This window comes from Limulus polyphemus, unplaced genomic scaffold (genome assembly GCF_000517525.1).
Source record: "Limulus polyphemus unplaced genomic scaffold, Limulus_polyphemus-2.1.2 Scaffold1323, whole genome shotgun sequence".
NCBI lineage: Eukaryota > Metazoa > Arthropoda > Merostomata > Xiphosura > Limulidae > Limulus > Limulus polyphemus.
Window position 1 is genome coordinate 93,684 of NW_013666933.1, and position 18,799 is coordinate 112,482.

The following is an 18,799-nucleotide window of genomic DNA, read 5'->3' on the forward strand; positions in this document are numbered from 1 at the left end:
AGCATAAATCAGTTAAATGACGAAAAATTAGGTGTCTATTTACTTGTGACCACTCAGTGAATATATACTTTTCGTTCAGAGTAGCACACAGTTGGCGCCTCGCAACAGTTCCTTTTCTGTTGTTGATGGCAACCTGGGTGAAGGACATATTTTGTTTTCTGTTAATTTAGTGTATTAGTTATAAAAGTAAAAGATATTTCATACAAAACATACACAAAAAAAAAACTGGTGTTAGTGAGAGAGCGTTCATAGTATTAGCATAGCCTCAAAATTGTGTACAATATACATTCTAGTACAATGTACCGTACTCAGCAAGATAACAGACAGGGTTTTTACGTTTCTTGTATAGTTAGTTGTTAAAAAATGACTTGCTAGCGGTTGTTGAAGGGTCAGTTCGTAAAGCATTCGCCTGCTGTATGAGTAAGAATTAAATTACGTAATATTTCTATGACTACGCTGCTCTAGGACATCAGTTGGTTACCATTGCTGTCATTAACCAAGTAACACCTGACCAGTTTAGGCTTGTTTAGCGATATAAACAACCACAGAAGGAAAATCGTCACATGTACCATATTTATCCCATTTGGCCAACGTAGTTGCTTCTACACAAGAAATTTAATGGTATATATATTAGTCTAGTTAATACAACAAATAAGTAAAATACATACTGAATTATGTTAATGTAATACTGTAAGTTACTATAAATTACAGAAACACATACAAACTTACGTTTGATTTAGTATGTAGTAAGCCCCAACTAGATGTCCACAGAACAATACCACAACCTGTATGAATATTTAACCGCTAATGTGTATAGTCCGTTCTATCTGGGTCATTCGACCATAGTGTTTGAGAGTGACCTTGCTAAAGAGAGTCTGCCCAACAGCCAGAGTTGAAAGGCTTATAAACTAAACAAACATAAAAGGGAAGAATGAATTAAGAAAAGTTAGCATAAAATATGAGAAAAGCCAGATATCACAGACGTAGCTTTAATTCTTTATGGTGTTATTGATGATTGGACTAGCGTCGGAGTATGTGAAGTTGGGATAAAGAAAGTTATCTATACCTTGTAGCGATTGCGTTAGTTATGTGATCTAAACGTTAACGACTATATCGAGGTAAATGATTGGCCTGCCAAGTACGTTAACGACTATATCGAGGTAAATGATTGGCCTGCCAAGTACGTTAACGACTATATCGTGGTAAATGATTGGCCTGCCAAGTACGTTAACGACCATATCGTGGTAAATGATTGGCCTGGAAAGTACGTTAACGAACATACCGTGGTAAATGATTGGCCTGCCAAGTACAATAACGACCATATCGTGGTAAATTATTGGCCTGGCAAGTACGTTAACGACCATATCGTGGTAAATGACTGGCCTGGCAAGTACGTTAACGACCATATCGTGGTAAATGATTGGCCTGGCAAGTACGTTAACGACCATATCGTGGTAAATGACTGGCCTGGCAAGTACGTTAACGACCATATCGTGGTAAATGATTGGCCTGGCAAGTATAGTTTTAATAATAATGATATCGAGACTTATAACATTTCTATACAAAAATTGAAAACTAGAGTGGTAAAAGTTGATAATAAGATTAATCAAAGACAGTTTGGTTTGGTTGTTGTTAGACACAAAGCTACACAATGGACTATCTGTGCGATACCCACCTAACGTATCGAAACCTGATTTTGAGCCTCGTAAGCCTGCAGATTTCCCGCTGAGCCACTAGGGGCCAAATCATAGGGAGAACATTATCAACATTTTTGAAAAATTGACATGGGACACAATGTAGTGTAGGTAGTGTCGGTGTTTCTCCGTTAGGGGGAGATTAAACTATGGCGCTCATGCAGCAGTTGAAACGTTAAAAGGTTGGCGTAGCACGTTTTCGTTATTAAAACCAGACTACATGCATAATCATAACTACGGTAAATTTAAATGTATGTTTTTCAGCTCAACTTGAATCAATAAATAGTAAAATTTTAATGCTCCCTAGTTCTTAGCTCAACCTTTAAGTATCAGCACCATCTGTTGGTCATATTCTTTGCGTCACCAGAGAAGGCTAGGTTGTTGTATACGTACATCAGATGTCCTACTCTTTTATAGTAACTATATTCACTATAGTAAGAAAAAGAAATCCTAGCATTCTGCACCAGTTGTGATCTAATGGGTAGTTACAGGACTTCACATCCGACAGTTCATGGTTCATGTCCCGTTGCGTCCCAATATAAAATCATCGGGAAAACAAAAACAGTAAAAATGGGATTCGTCTAAAAAGAAACAAGCTCTAATACGAAGATCACCGTCAGTGGAACACTCGCAAACATGGCTTAGTCTGCACTCTTTTTTGATAGGAATATTATGAAGGCTTTATGAGCTTATATGAAACGTGGGTGCGTTATAAAAGTGACGGTCAAATGCCCCATTTCGATTAGAGTAGTCTCATAATTATCTTCCGTCTACTCTATCATTTCAAAATTGGAGATGTAGGTGCAGAGAGTACTTGTATAGCTTTGCAAAAATATCTGAAACAAACCTTAAAAAAACTATTATAAGGCAACGTGGTATGGTATTGTATCTGAGAACAAAAGAAGAGATTATTGTTGTTAGGAGTTGAACCTTTTTCGTCCTTAAACAGTGCTTATTTTCTAATTCTTTCTATTGAATTACATTGTTCGTTATTTGTATTGTTGACAAATGAATAATGGTAACAGTACGTGAACATCTAAACCCCATTGGCTTATTTGTACGTGAGCGTACTGGAGATAAAAGGAAGGTAGAAAGAAGTCTGTCTATGCTTTTCAAAAAATGTTGAAAGAACGTCATTTGTTATAAATATATAAATAACTTACAAAAATACTAGTCAGCTGTAACTTTGGCAAATTTTGTGGACTTAAACGTTTCCAAATACTCAGTTTTCAAATAGTAATGTCTGATATTATCTTGTTACAAATCCTTATCTATTTTATCTACGCTTTCAGAGAAGGAGGAGAGAGGGTCGCGAAAAAAAGCGTCAATTTTGTACGCTCGTGACAGTGTCGAATATCGTGAACGATCCTTTTGCTACTGTTCGCCTTCCTCTCCAGACTCCATAGATAATTTTCAAATGTTTGTCTTACACGGTATTATAGCTATATTAAATATATTCTTAGATTTCAATCATAAAATATTGTTTTACACTTGAGGAAAGACGCAGACGTTCGGCTGAATCACACATCCCATAGTTTGGAAGTGTAAATTTTGTAAAAAATATTCTTTTGGTAATTATTAAATAAAAGTTAAATTCAAATTATTGGCCTAAGCCTATATCTTAACTACCACTAATCATCTTGTTCATTTCTAAGTTCACAACACGTTCACTAATATGGGCAATACAAAAGTCATTTTGCAGGTTGTAAACCCTTAAGAGTTCGACGTGAGAGAAAGAGGGGTAAGAAATTAATTTTCGACATGTCTGGAAGAGACAAAGGTATCGGTAAAGGTGGAGCAAAACGTCACCGTAAGGTGCTGAAAGACAATATCTAGGATATCGCGAAGCCAGCCATCAGACGTTTAGCTCGAAGAGGCGGCGTGAAGCGCATTTCTGGTCTCATATACGAAGAAACCCGAGGCGTTTTGAAGGTTTTTCTCGAAAACGTAATCCGTGACGCTGTTACCGTACACGGAGCATACAAAGAGAAAGACTGACCGCCATGGATGTAGGGCCGCATTCTGTACGGTTTCAGAGGTTAAATGTCCACATTTAACCTTTTTAGGCTTATTGAACACACTTTTCTATTGATGTAAGCTATTTTCTTAATGTTTTAATTTGGATATTTGTTTTCTAGAGAGCACATGTAGTATGTAGAGATAAGAGTAATATATAAATGTGAGACTCAGTGAATGAGAAGTTAATAAGTAATCAGTGAATGAATTAGTTCAGTGCCAACAATGAGAGTTATTGTGTCTGTTATTCAGTTAGAGTTTATCTGTGAGGATTAGTGCGCCTGTGTTTAAATTCTGCAAGTAAATCTTGCACTTGTCGATTAATAATTCCTTAGACTTCAGAAGATTTTTTAAAGGTTACTTAAACAGTATTATTTGAAGTTACACCTACAAGCGTAGCCTATAACAAACGTTATTTACTTATTGAAGAAATAAAGAAGTTCGTTTTGGAAGGTTAAAGGGGCGCTTTAAATTATATAAAATGCCAATTACACTGGAGTTAAGCTTTTGATTTTGTGTTAGAGTAGTAGATTGATTTTTGAGCTAGCAAGTTTGTTAGTCTGTTTTAGGTTACTTTGTTTTTGTGAATATTGAGTTATTCAAGAAAGTATTAAGGATAGTAAGAAGTGTGATGAGTACTAGGCTTTTGAAATATTGTTGACGCCATCTTACTTGAAGCTTCTAAGTATTTATATTTATGTTTAATATTGTTGTTACTAGAGAACTAGATATTTCAAGATTTGCCCCCAGCGGCACAGCGGTATGTCTGCAGACTTACAGTGCTAGAAACTGGGTTTGATACTCGTGATGGGCAGAGCACAGATATCCCATTGTCTAGCTTTGTGCTTAACTTCAAACAAACAAAGAATTTCGAGATTTTTCTGTTGCGTGTTATGAGTACGTGCAGATACAGAGAGAAGAAAGTTAAGTTAAGTAAGTTAGTAAAAGAAAAGTTAAGTTAGTGAAAGTGAACTTAGACTGCGGGAATGTCAGTTTAGCCGTAACAGGCGATTTCTAAAGTGAACGTTTCACAGTTTGTATTAATATAACAGAGATAGAGAAGAATAATTCGTTTTGTCAGTTGGGTTCCAAAGTAACTGAACCAGCCTGTGTGGACTTTTGACGTATAAGAGAGTTAAGTAAAACTCTGAATACAACTGTTGTAACCAACAGGAGTAACGTAACTGAATTTATCAGTGATTGTATTGTGATAACAGAGGAGAGAAAATATAACTGAACCAGCCTGTGTGGACTTTTGACGAAAAAGAGAATTTTCTATTAAAGCTCTAGATTCAATTGTGGTAAACAATAATGTAACGAATTTTTGTACATACGTTTAACTTGTTTTAAATATATATATTATTTTAAAACAAGTGGATTGTGTGCTGTCCTTTTATTGTTGAAATTTATCTCCAACAAGTCACAGACACCTACTGTAAAGAATCCGCGGCCTTTATAAAACCTGACACCATTATTTCAATATCAAAAATAATGCACTGACTAAATGACGGTTTATCTTACTTCAAAGTATATGCACAATTTAAATGATATTTATACTTTATAAAACCTACAAAAAACTTTGCGCTTGTTCATAATGAAAAAATTATACATTCTTAAATATCCTGAGCAGAACGCGGCCCATTAATTAGCGTTTGGGACTGTGAAGCTGAGGCTCTATGGTTTGTGTCCTGTTACCGCCAAAAAAAAAATAAAAACACGCTCCAGTTAAACACCACTATTCAGATTGATAAGAGTAGCCCAAGAATTGGTGGAAAGTGATGTTGACTAGCTGTCTTCCCTGCAGTACATAATTTCAAAATTATGGATGTTTAGTACAATAGGCTTCATGTAGCTTTACGCGAAATCCAAAAGCAACAACAACAAAAAATGATAAACCCCTGAAGATGAAAGGTCCACCTTTCGAAAGCGCTCGGGTTATAAGGTTTTTCTCGTTTTATATTAAGACTTCTTGAACCTACGTATTTTTCTGACATCATGAACAAAAAACTCAAATACCCACTAATTCGTCTGGGTGATTTTGTAATATGTAATAAAAAGCTAACAATGGACAAAATTTATCATACTGTGAGTAATGCAACAACGATGTAACAAGGGTTAATACCTTGGATTCAGTAAAAGTGCAAACAAAATAACAATCACAAAGAGGGGGAAGAGGTCAACGCTGAAACTGGCCCTCCCTGGTCCAAAACATGGTCCGAGTCCCGATGAAGAAAAATTTGAATTCTAATTTTTACAAATTAATGGCGATGACAAAATTGATACCAATTACTTTACGGTAGAAACTTTCAGATTTATGGAAGTATTTTTGTATTTGCTTGAAATGTAGAAATACACGTTTCAATAAGTTTATCAATGTGACTGTGAAATATTGTTCCAAATGGCCTCCCCACAAGTCAGACATGTTGTTTGACATTCCTAATTTTCATATAAGACCTTACAACATTAAAAGCATTCCTTTTGGAACCGTGCAGACTAAGTGATGGTTGTAATCGTTCCACTGACTATGAACCTTATATTATTAGTGCTTATTTCTTTTTAACCGTATCCCATGTTAACTGTTTTATCTTACTGCTGATCTTATACTTGGATATGCCCACATTTAATCAACACCTTTAATTGTATTGTATAAATAGATCTGTTTGTTTGTAATTAAGCACAAAGCTACACAATGGGCTATCTGTGCTCTGCCCACCACGGGTATCGAAACCGGGTATTTAGCGTTATACGCCTTCAGACTTACCGCTGAGCCACTGAAGGAGGATGTGTGGGAGGGTGGTAAAAATGCAAGAAAATACCAATCCTTCCGTCTTTACACCAGAGTTAGTGTTAAGATAACCGCTATGCCACTGGGGGGCGTATAAATTGGTTTATTTATCTTAATTTTTATGATTTTTTAAGTAACTTTATCTTTAAAGTATATTTAGTTCATTGTTTTATTATACAAGGGAAGATGTTCATTAACCTTCTAATTCACAAAATTTCCGAATTTTACCAGACTTTACTGGACATGCCCTATTGGTTACCGTGCCGGACTGTGAATCCGATAGTCCATGGTTCGAGTCCTGTTGCCTCAAAATCAAGCCCTGCACATTTGGGTCCTGGTTACCCTTTATTAGAGTGACGATCAACCCCTACTATTGGGCTAGAGTAGCCTATGAGTTGGAAGTGGATACTGTTGATTACCTTACTTCCCTCCAGTCTTATCAGTTCAAATTTAAGATGGCTTGCGCATATAACCCTCATCTTGATCTATTTAGTTGCGCAAATATCAGAAATTCTCCAGAAATTTCTAGAACTTCGTGTGTTGTTTTTTTCTCCCTTTCAGTTGATATGTTACTGACAAGTTCTGGTATTCATTTATTGGCTGTTGACAAATTTGCCTTCTCAGATACTCGAAACGAGTTTGGTAAAAACACTGAAAAGTTGACACTACTTTCTGTTAGTGACGCACATAATGTATAGATTTGGTCTTGGGGAGCCAGTGCAATATTTCTAACGGTGTTAATGAACCAGTAAAGATGTTCAGATTCTTTCCTCTCGATATTGAGGATTCTTGCTGTTTAAACCGTTATTTGAAATGCATTGTTAATTATACGTTACGGTACTGCGAACAATTATAAGTTTTAATGAATCTCTAAATTATATAATTACTGTTTTTAATTACCCGCTGGCACGGTAAAGAGACTATACGCTGAAGAACTAAACATCTTGGTATTTTTCCCCTGGAAATACCTTACTATAAAACACTTTAATCTTAATAAATGTGATGAAATAAATCTGATATAAAAAAGAGCACTTAAGATGTTTTTATCTTTTATACCACATATCTCTTGGCCACTTTTGTTCATTACCAGAGCTCGTCAGTTAGGCTTAGACCGACAACAGCTACATTTAGTGGTTTCCATTTGCCTTGATTTGCGCGACACTCCTGCTGCCACACGCAATATTTTAATTTTTTTGATAGTTTTGTTTGTGTTCTTAATCATTCTTCTTTTGGTGAAACTATCGCGACACATTAGTGTGTCGCGATGCACAGTTTGGAAACCTCTAAGCTAAAAGCTTTATTTACTGTAACTCATTTTTGGTGAAAAAACAACAACAACAACAAAAAACATAGGGAATCCTCAATAGCCGCGGCTCTAATTAGATCTCAAATCGGTTAAGAGATGCAGCTATAAGCTAACAGTTTATACTTGAAAAAACTCAGAGCCATTTTATGAGCCGTTATGCCGCAGCTAAAAAAGCCCTAAGTTGGTGATACTGATAAGCTTATTTAGAAATAAGGATTCTGATTTTCAAACTAACATAATGTAATATCTTAAGTTTGCTCCAGTGGTGATTATAAATAATGTGTTTTCAAAATATTATTTCGTGTGACCGATGCTACAATACCTAGTTCTAGCTAAAGGGAAAAATACACTGAAAGAAATTTACTGGATATATCAAACGCATTTTGACGTTTATTGAAGGAGCAAATTCAATTTGATAAAATCTTTTTGTTCTCCATTCCGTGTAAACAACAAAACGCAACAAAAAAGGCTGATAGAAAACTCGATGAAAATAAAATGTTGCAATTGCTGGTAATACTTTTGAACAAAAATTTATTTAAAAGGTCGTGATAATGGAAATTGCAACCCGTTCTTTTCTCTTTGTGACAACTTAAAATAAATTGAATATTTTTACTGAACTTTTGTAGAAATATCTGATCACCATAATGAACAGCTTTTACAGAAAGAAACTGTTTTGTATATATATATATATCTAAGTCATATTTACATACCTGTAAGCTGATCTTTTACATTGGGGTGAAAAACTGGTGTTCGAGAGTGTGCTGAATTCTATTCCTGCATAAAAAAGAAAGTTACTATCCTTTGAACATTTAGTAACACTGGAAGATCGTGTAAGGAGAACTAGAACCAACTTTTAGGTTTAAATCCACTGTAGTTTTGCTTTAAAACAAACCATTACATGTACTTGCCCCCCTCCAGTGGCACAGCGGTATGTCTGCGGAATTACAACGCTAAAAACCGGGTTTCGATACCCGTGGTGAGAAGAGCACAGATAGCCCATTCTGTAGCTTTGTGCTTAACTTCAAACAAATACATGTACTGACTAGAAGAGAAGCAATTAGTCACCCACCATCGAGTTTAGGTATTGACTGTCACTCACATACTGCACCACAATTTAGAGTGTGGGTAATATTTTGTAGTATCGCATAGATTCGAACCTGACTTGCCAACTCCACGGCTCTACCATGATGGTCAACCTACGCTCCTTTGAGTTGGTTTACTTTATACTAAGATGCACATGACAAAGAAGCGACTGTTCTTCAATATTCTTAAACAGTTTTTAAAAATCTTATAGACGGAGTTCGTCTTTATGACATGTTTTCAATGCCACTTCATTTTTAAGCCAGTGTATAATTCAAAGCAAAATAAATAAGAACGCAATGCGACATTCTTCTAGACGTTTCGGTGTTGTTAAATTGTTTTATGCACCTTAAATTCAAAAATTGTAAACAAAATATTTGTTACAAAACGTTTAAATAACACGATTAAGCTAATATGTATGTTTTTTTTATATTTTTGTCAGTGATTCCAGTGATGCGGAAGAAAAAGGCACGAAAGTTCAGAAGCTGGAAAGCGAACAAACGAAAAAGTGTGTAAAAAGTTACATCATTCAATGTTTCTAACGTTTGTATATTTTCAGGTACTCTGTTGTTCTTTTAATACACGTTGAATAACCTGTGATAAGATATTCTGTACATAAGATAGTTGACCTGTGATCAGTTAAGGGCGTTACAGAAAGAACAGTGGAAGTTTCTGATAACTGCTGTTTAAACATGGAACTAAATTTAGAGTGTATCCTACTAACTATGTAGAAAATTCTGATGCACTAGTTGTGATATGTTAAAACGATTTTGAATATGAAAATCATCAGAGCACATGATAACCATACTCATTCGATGTAATGCCGCGGTGGAACGGTAAGAATCAGAACTACATCTTGGCAGTGCTTGATATTTCGTAGGTAATGTGATGCCATGGAAAATTGACATCTTTTGGAAGCCCTTTCGGGAAGTTAGAATTTCCAAAACATGGATATACCTTGTACTTAATGGCAGTGGAAAACAAAAGAATATGGATCAACTTGGGGTACCAAGACCATTCACGAAAAAAACAGCAACAAGTCACACCACAGCCGTGATAAGCAAGACATGATATCTTGTAAGAATTGGTAATCTCTGAAAACAAAGAGCAGTGGCATAAACTACATAGGTTGAGTACATTATATTAAAACGGTTTTGGTCCATCACAGTCTCGTTACAATTAATGTTGCCCCGTTTGTTCATTGGTCATGCTTTATATGACGACTGCATCTTGACCATATAGCCCTACAGAGCAGTTTCTATAGCAAAAGATTTGACATTAAGGCTGTTGTGTCCAAAGTATACCTCTCCTCCCTGCGTGTTTTTCATAATTGCTTATGGAATGCATCCAGCGACTTCACTTGTCTTTGTAGGGAACAGCATGCGTATCTATTTCATTCTCCACCTGCTTAATGTGTGTGACGGTTGAATGGATATGTTGTGGAAGCAGGTTGTGCACACGTGATTCATGTTGCTTTCCAGACAGAAATCCTTCTTCATTATGTTGTGTTCTATTTGTACGCCTAAGGCATATAAACGGCTGTATTTTGCATAATTTGATAATCCATTTCTATCTTCGTAGCATAATTGAAACATATCATATCAGAGGTTGAATTAAAGGTAATTTGAGAGAAAAAAAATTATTAGATATAATATTTACAGATAATAAGAAGTTACTAGCTGTGAAAAGAATAATATGCTGAGTCACTTGTATTAGACGTCATATAATATATGGAATTATTGTGTCTACTCTTTAACAGTAGGAATATAAAGACACTTTAGAGTTCCTATGTGATCCTTGTGGGCCAGAATATTGTGTATGGATCACGTAGTTTAATAAATTAACTGACAGCTACTACTCTCATTTGCTATTTCTGTGGTTTAGAAAAATCTTTGTATAATAAGTATTTTAAATTAAATTGATTTCAATCTAGTAATAGTTGTTCTTGTTACGTTTATGTATTGCAACTGGATTTTTTTTCCATTTCTAAAAGATTAATTTGTTTCCATTAAAATATAAAAAACTATCTTTTTTTAATTGTTACATATATTCATGAAATCTTACCTGTTCAACGCAAGTATTCACATGAATGTTGTGTACTTCTCAAAACTGCTTATATTAACATTTTGAATCACAGGCACAATCACAGTGAAATTGAAAAACGACGAAGAGACAAGATGAACACGTATATTTCTGAACTTTCCTCAATGGTCCCCATGTGTAATGCCATGTCTCGTAAGTTGGACAAGTTAACAGTTCTTCGAATGGCGGTCCAACACATGAAAACATTACGAGGTAAGTTTTTTTTTAACTCGCTACTTAGTCCACGAGATGGATTTTAAAAAAAGTACTCAACACATGAAACGCGGTTCAACACATGAAAACATTACGAGGTAAGTTTTTTTAACTCGCTACTGAGTCCACGAGATAAATTTTAAAAAAAGTACTCAATCTGACGCGCAATCTGAGGGTCGCGGGTTCGAATCCCCGTCACACCAAACATGCTCGCCCTTTCAGCCGTGGGGGCGTTATAATGTGACGGTCAATCCCACTATTCGTTGGTAAAAGAGTAACCCAAGAGTTGGCTGTGGGTGGTGATGACTAGCTGCCTTTTTTCTAGTCTTACACTGCTAAATTAGGGACGGCTAGCGCAGATAGCCCTCGTGTAGCTTTGCGCGAAATTCAAACAAACAAACAATATAATTCGATGTTAAAACGCATTGCCAGTAGTTTTATTGTGTAGAGATTGCTTTCCTGTTTTTCAAATTTCTGCATAAGGTTATTTAAACAACAGAATAATGCACTGGTGCACAAACATAGAATTTGAAAACTGAATTTATGAAAATAGTGCTACAGTTCCAATAGTCCAGTCCAGGTAACGCTAACGAATTAACTTACATCTTCAATAATGTTTGATACAGACTGCGTTCATTTTAACACAAGTTATAAGCCGAAGCTCACAACGTTTAAGTAGAAACTGTGATACTAATGTATGCCCAACTCACAAATAAGTTCACAGAATTTCCACGCAAATCGATTAAGTAATTGAATAGACGCACCACTAACACTAAACTGAATCATTTAAAGATTAGTCACTAAATCGCTGATTCTCATATTTAAATGTTACCGTTGTTTCTATACGATGCACGAAATCTCTAAATTCTAAAGAGGCCTTAACTTTCTTGAACTTTATAGATATAATACATACATCATCATCATGATTAGCTCCCTCTATCATACAAACATCTAAATTAAAATATTAGAAATATAGCTTACAACACTTGTCCCTTTCCTGGAATGTGTAGTCATTTGACTCATCCTAATATACAAGTAAAAAGTACACTAAACTATCTATTCATCAAGTCATTTGGATTTTCTTTCCTGAGAGTCATTGCATACAGATGGGATGGACTTTGTCCCTCATTGTTATCTGCTGTCTTGTCACTGTGGGAATTATTTCTTGGTAAGTGGTCGAGTGAATGTAATGGTGAATTATCCTTGGTGGTCCTCTGGAAATAGTTACTACAGGAACTATGAGCTCTTCAACAGGCTGACTTTCCACATAAGGCCCTTCCTAACACCTGCTTAACTTTGGAGTTCATCCTTTTTCCAGCAGGGATTGTAGTCTTACAATATCACTTCGATGAAATCTAGTCATATCAGCATTAACATCATAGCGACTTTTAATTTCACCAATAGCTTATTTAAGTCTTTCCTGAGTAACGTTATGTATGAAATCATTGTATTATTTTGTGTCTCTGAGTATTCTGTGTAAGGCTCTGCTTGGTTACTATCCTCTGGATGCAAGGACAGAAGGATCAATGACACTTTAAGTTCTCTCTCAGAGATTAGTAATAATACTCTTATGTCTGTTACTTCGTGTACTGCCATTTGGGAACTTTTAAGTAGCAGTGGAGGATCTTGATTCCAATTTTTCTTATGTTCATCTACATATATAGCTAATTGGTTTACAAATGCATAATTATAGCTTTCCACTATTGTGTTGGAAAATGGATGGAGGGCTGTTGTCCTGGTCTTTTTTATTCCAAGTGTTTGACACATTTCTACAAACATGGCTGAGTCAGTATTCTGTCCTTGATATAAGTGAAGTTCCATATGCATTGACGAGTTTTCTCGCTAGAGTTTCTGCTTACTGGTTAGCATGTGCTTCTGCTAATTGGTGGAATAGTCCATCTCAAACATGATGCACGTATTCTCACTCTTCATTTGTGACAGAGGGCCAAACACATCAACAACACTTCTATCAAGTAGTATTCCAACACAGTACTGCTGTAACTGCCCATGATGTTTCTTTCATGGACATCATAGCTCACATGATTTAAACAAATTCTTTAAAGATCCCAGCATCCAAACCAATAGAAGCACTCTCTTACTATCTCCAGTGTATTCTTAACATCTAAGTGTCCAACTGTTGGAAGTTTGCGAAGATGGTGGAGTGCTTCAGAATGTTGAGACTGTGGAAATACCAATTGTAGTTCTTCTTTATATCCACTGGCATCTTCTCATTTCTAATTCAACAAGCCTGCTTATGGACATAATGAAACCTATTGTGCCAAGTGCATCTTTGTTTTCGAACTGTATGGGGCGACTTTTTACCGTCAGGGTTTTTCTTTAACATTCTTATTCCACTGAATTATTTGCATAATTTTTAACTGAGCATCTTTCAGTTAAATGTTGGACCACGTTAGCTCTTCCTCGTCACTTGTGGATGTTCTTTGGATATTAATCTGCTTTCAGTTGGTCATATTTATATCTCGTGCTTTTCTGTTTCACAATGTTTACATTTTCCATTAACACATGATCTTCAGTAATGTACCAGCACTTTCATGGTTAACTCAGGGTATTTTTGCCAACTCCACTTACCTGTGGTTTGGCTTCAAGACTCATGCTTAGGGTGTTATCTCCTTGATATATTAACAGCTGTTGATTCCTCAGAGTCTCGGCTGTAATGGCCATGCTTCTCACATATAGAATGGTTCTCTTTTACTGACATCCTTTTGGAGAGATTTTCATTCCCTACAGGCTTTTTGTCTGCATTTTCACACAATATGTTTTTTCAAGGGTTGCTTGAAACATCTGTTGTTTTGTGGTTTAATTTCTCCAAATTATGTGACCAGTTGTCTAAAAATGTCAGTTCTTATACACCATCATCATGGTTATTTGATCTGGTGTTTACATAACTTCTAGATTATTTCCAGTTGTTTATCTACAACTAACAGATTCAAGTACCATCACCAACTGGGAAGCTTCCTTTATAGATGTACACAAACTTTGCTTCAACATAATTCGCATATCCTAATATTTTGTGGTATCTATAAATTGGTGATGGGCCAATGAATCCATTATTTCACTTACAGAGTCTGAGTAAGGTAAATGGGCTAGCCTTTCCAAATCTTCTGCGAGTTTGGATAAGGTCTCCTCTTTTCTCAGTACACTACTACTGAACTTTGTTTGGACATTTCCTTTTGGTGTGTTGCTCCAAACCTATTGGACTAGGCAGCTACCCATCTTACTAAAAAGTTGACCCATTATATTTATGTATATGTGGTCTGTTAGCATCTATCACCTAGAATTGTCTGGGTCGATTACTAGTAAGTTTAGGTATAATAACTGGAAACTGTCCAATGGTGTATATTGGCTATCTTGCTTAAGGATATTTGTCTTGGAAGGAGAATAAAAAAACATTTCTACTTTCCATAAAGTTTTGGCTTGCATCAGCCAGAGTTGGTTGGCTTTGTTACCATAATTTTTGTATAGTAACTGGAAACTGTTCAACAGTGTACTTTGTCTATTTTGTTTTAGGACTTTTGCCCAAGAAGGGAAATAAAAACACCTTGAAATAGAGCACATTTCCACTTTTTTTATAGACTTTTAGCTTAGAATTTAAAGACAGATGTACTTTAATCAATTAAATTAAACAATTATTACCTTCCACAAAGCAGGATATGGAATTGGCATCTAATGAGGTCATTTGGAACTTGATAACAAAAGAAAGAAGGAAGAGAAATATTACCTTGCATTATTCTTTATATAATTTTTACTTCCTTAATGAGTACCCTCAGCCAGTACTTAATAATTGTTAAGAGTCTCATCTGGAAGGTTGCTCAATGTCATTAAAACTGGTACTATAAATGGGCAGCAAAATGAATAGTTTCTTGTTCACTATTACACCTGTTCACTCTGAAAATTATTTTGAAATGAGGCTGATTTGCCTTTCGCAGTAGTTTACATCATAATCCACTAATTTCTTGATTGGTCGATGTTGTTGAACTGCAAAGCTAAATTCTGGAGTAGTCCATGAAGTTCCTGCAGTCACAGATGGCACAGCAGTAGTGGTAACACTTGTAGCCCAAATAAGTTCTCCTATTCCGTATTTAAAAGTAAATAGTGTTTTAGTTTGAATTTTCGGCGCAGATACAGGAAAAGGTGTGGCTGGTTTGATCGTGGGATTTACCAGTTCTTTTTTTCCAAATGTTTTATTCTGTCACTGATATATTTTTTACCTCTTTACAGGCCCGTGTGCAGAATGTTTTAAAGGGGGTTTTAATTTGTGAGATCAAAAGCTAACACATTCTGTATGAAGCACAATCAGCATGCTAATGCTAAGGGGGTCTGGGAGAATGCCCTCCCCAAACAAATTTTTAACAAATATATGCTATGAGATTAAATCTGGAAGCAATTTTGCTTGAGATATAACTTAAACAATTACATGGCTGTTCACATAAAATTCACAAACATCCAATGAAAAGCCAAAAAAGTATTATTTTGTTGAAACACTGCATGGGGAACTAGACTTAAATTAGCATAAGTATGTATGTTTTATTGTAGTAAAGTACTGTACTATCTATATGCAGAATATTTATTAACTGTTAAATTATATTATTAATTTAAACAACTCTGTACAACAATAGTATATTAGCTATTTATTTCAATCATTGGGTATCATATACTTACATGTATGCATTACTGAAATTACATGTTAGCATGCTCCATTCGTATGGGATGCTTTTCTATAGATAGCTTATATACAATTTCAATGTTGATAGCAGTGTCATAATGATTATGTATTAAAGCTAGAACACACAGTCTTTCTTCGATTTGTGTACACCTCAGGTAATTATTCAACCGACGGAGAGTAGTTGCCAAATGTTCTCATGAACATGAACTTAGAGGCAGTGTGGCAAAGAGTTTCAGTAACAAAAAGATATTTGGTACACTGAAGCACGCTGTGTCGAAAAAGGTGTCATTATTTAAAGCCCTGCATACAACTGTGATAACCAACAGTGTAAGGAACATTTGTATCTACGTTTGATTTATTTTGATATATTATTTTAAAACAAGTGGACCGTGTTGCTGTTTGTTTACTTATGAAATTTATCGCTAACAAGTCACAGACACCTACTGTAAATAAGCTGGCCTACCAAACCTGACAGCAGCAATACGGCTTAGAGCTTCCAATTACAAAGTGTTAACAGAGCCATTGCATGCTACTATTTCAAGCCAAAAAGTGCTAATACTTCATCAGAAGAATGTAGACTATGTAGAAAATGTTAAGTACCATAAGCAGTTGTGTCATAACTATATAAACATAATTGTTTTACTTTATAAAAATAGGGGGTTCAACCGAACCCCTTCGAATTACTCCTGCGTAGGTGCGTGCGTGCTTTAATTTTGTCATTACAACCCTTCCTTACTTTTTCGGTCTTGTTGTAATCCTTCTATATATCTCCAATAGCTTAATTTATCTTGCCTTCAATCTGATTTTCACTATTATTTTTACTATTTACGTCTCTTTTTTTAACTTTTTCTTAAATTCATATTTCGTAACTTTCGATCTTAGTTATTTATTTCTAGTCTTTTTTAACTTTCTACTTGTTATTCTAATTTTTGTCTCTTTATTCTTGCTCTTTTAATACTTTTTTTATTCCTCTTGACCTTTCTAATTGTTTCATCATACGTAGCAAAGTTTCAATCTCGTTTTGTGATTTTATTATCATCTTGAAGTTGAAATTTAGTCACTTTTTTATTTTTACCAAAATAATACCTTTTCTGACACCAGGATTGTTGCGTGTTCTATTGCTTGGTGGAATAATTTGGGTTATTTGGTAAAATAATGCCAAATCCAGTCCGTGAAACAATATCGAGTTAATTTATTTCTTCGAAAACGTTTATTACAGGATACTTTCACTTTGATACAAGTTGTAGGCCTAAGCTCATAAACAATGTTTCATAGAAACTAGAATATTAATATACACGTAACTCATAAATAAATACAGATTTTCCACATTAGTCGATCGAGTAACTGAAGAGATTCAATAATTTTCACTACTAACACTGAACTTATTCACTCACTGATTACTCAATAACACACTGATTCTCGTATTTACATGTCACTTGTTTCTACCTACCACGTGAAGTTTATAAATATATCATCAAACAAACAAGTAAATTAAAAAATGTAGTTCCAAACACCTTATAATACATCAAATGAACATAAGATTTCAAGTAATTTGTAAGTGTTATAAAATTATACCATTTGAGAAATACAGAAATCTATAAATAATTTTGAAAATTAACTAAAACAAAAATAACTTGTAAAGTCTAAATGTAATGTATATTTAAATATTTAACAGAATTATCTTATCAATACGATCACGACAATATTACAATTTACAAAGGTTGTTCATACTTTTATAATTATTTTAGAATGTTTTCTCACTTGAATTACCTGCTCAATCAGATAAGCCTTATTTTGAAAGGTCGTTTGATATTCCACATTATGTAAAAGATGTAAAATGGATCCCACATCTTTGTAAAACTTTTCCTAATCCGAACGTGCCAATATATTCTAATAGCCTTTTTTGCTTAGCACAGTTCATTAGTCTGATGATGGTATAGTAGGTATGCTTGAACATGACACTGTACTAATTTTACTGGTCTTCTAACCTTTTTGGTTTTCTATAGTTAACTAATTTCAAAGTTTGGTGAGGTAAAGAGCCTTAATTTTAATTGTGTTCTGTAGTTTTTTCTTTTCTTTTTGAATCCTTTATTGCTGGTGGTGTTTACAGTATAAAGAACTAAATGTGGTTAATGTGTAACTTTTTTTTAGTTTTAATTCTAATAAATGATCTTGGGTTTATATTATAACATTTAATAGACTTTACTTTGCTGTAATGATAACCTGCAGTCTGGTTGTTAGTTTAAATTTTATTTATTCTTGTAGAAAATACTCATAATCCCCTTTGCTTGCTCTCACTGTAAAGAAAAATATAATTTAATAAACAGACACAAAAATGTAAAATAGCCTTTTGTTTCAGAACTGTTTATTATAAATAATTTATCTATTTTACTGTTCTGTTATTGAAATTTTGGTGAACTCAATAAAATAATGATCTTTAATTTGATTTAATAAAAGAATGTGACTCCTTCTACACTCCTCTACCAAGCCTTCGCTTCTCGTTTGGCAGCATTCTAGTCCAAGTTGTGCTAGTGCTATCGTGTGATGATGGAACATTTTTCCCCACCAAAAGTGGGTTCTTTTTTAACTTAACTTTTAATTTTTTTCTACTATAAATCAGATCAATTTGTCGCTATCTATTTCGGCAAAACTTGATCACTTGTGGGTTCTGTTACCACTTCCGGAGTCACACCAACAACTAATGTTGTTTCTCAAGCCTCATATGCAGACGACCCGACGGTAGATCTCTCTACTTTTATACATCAGTATATTGAACGCTACATGGGTAAACCTTTGTCCACTGACATCGCCTAACTTCCTTCTGAACCGGCAGAAATTCTACAAAATGACGAGGATTTTGATCATCTTTTCCCACGTCCAGAGTTTGTCATTTCTTCCCTCTTGGTTTTCCTCCCTCCCCAGATATTCAGGTACATGCT

At 34.9% G+C, this 18,799-nt stretch overlaps 1 protein-coding gene across 1 annotated transcript in view; it reads left to right on the forward strand.

Moving 5' to 3' along the window:
- LOC106463092 (protein cycle-like) overlaps positions 1 to 18,799 on the forward strand; it is a 58,535-nt gene that overhangs the window by 11,394 nt on the left and 28,342 nt on the right. The window contains exons 2-3 of the mRNA XM_013923063.2: positions 9,324 to 9,389; positions 11,019 to 11,176. Coding sequence (XP_013778517.1) covers positions 9,324 to 9,389; positions 11,019 to 11,176 — 224 coding nt within the window. The remainder of the gene's footprint in view (positions 1 to 9,323; positions 9,390 to 11,018; positions 11,177 to 18,799) is intronic.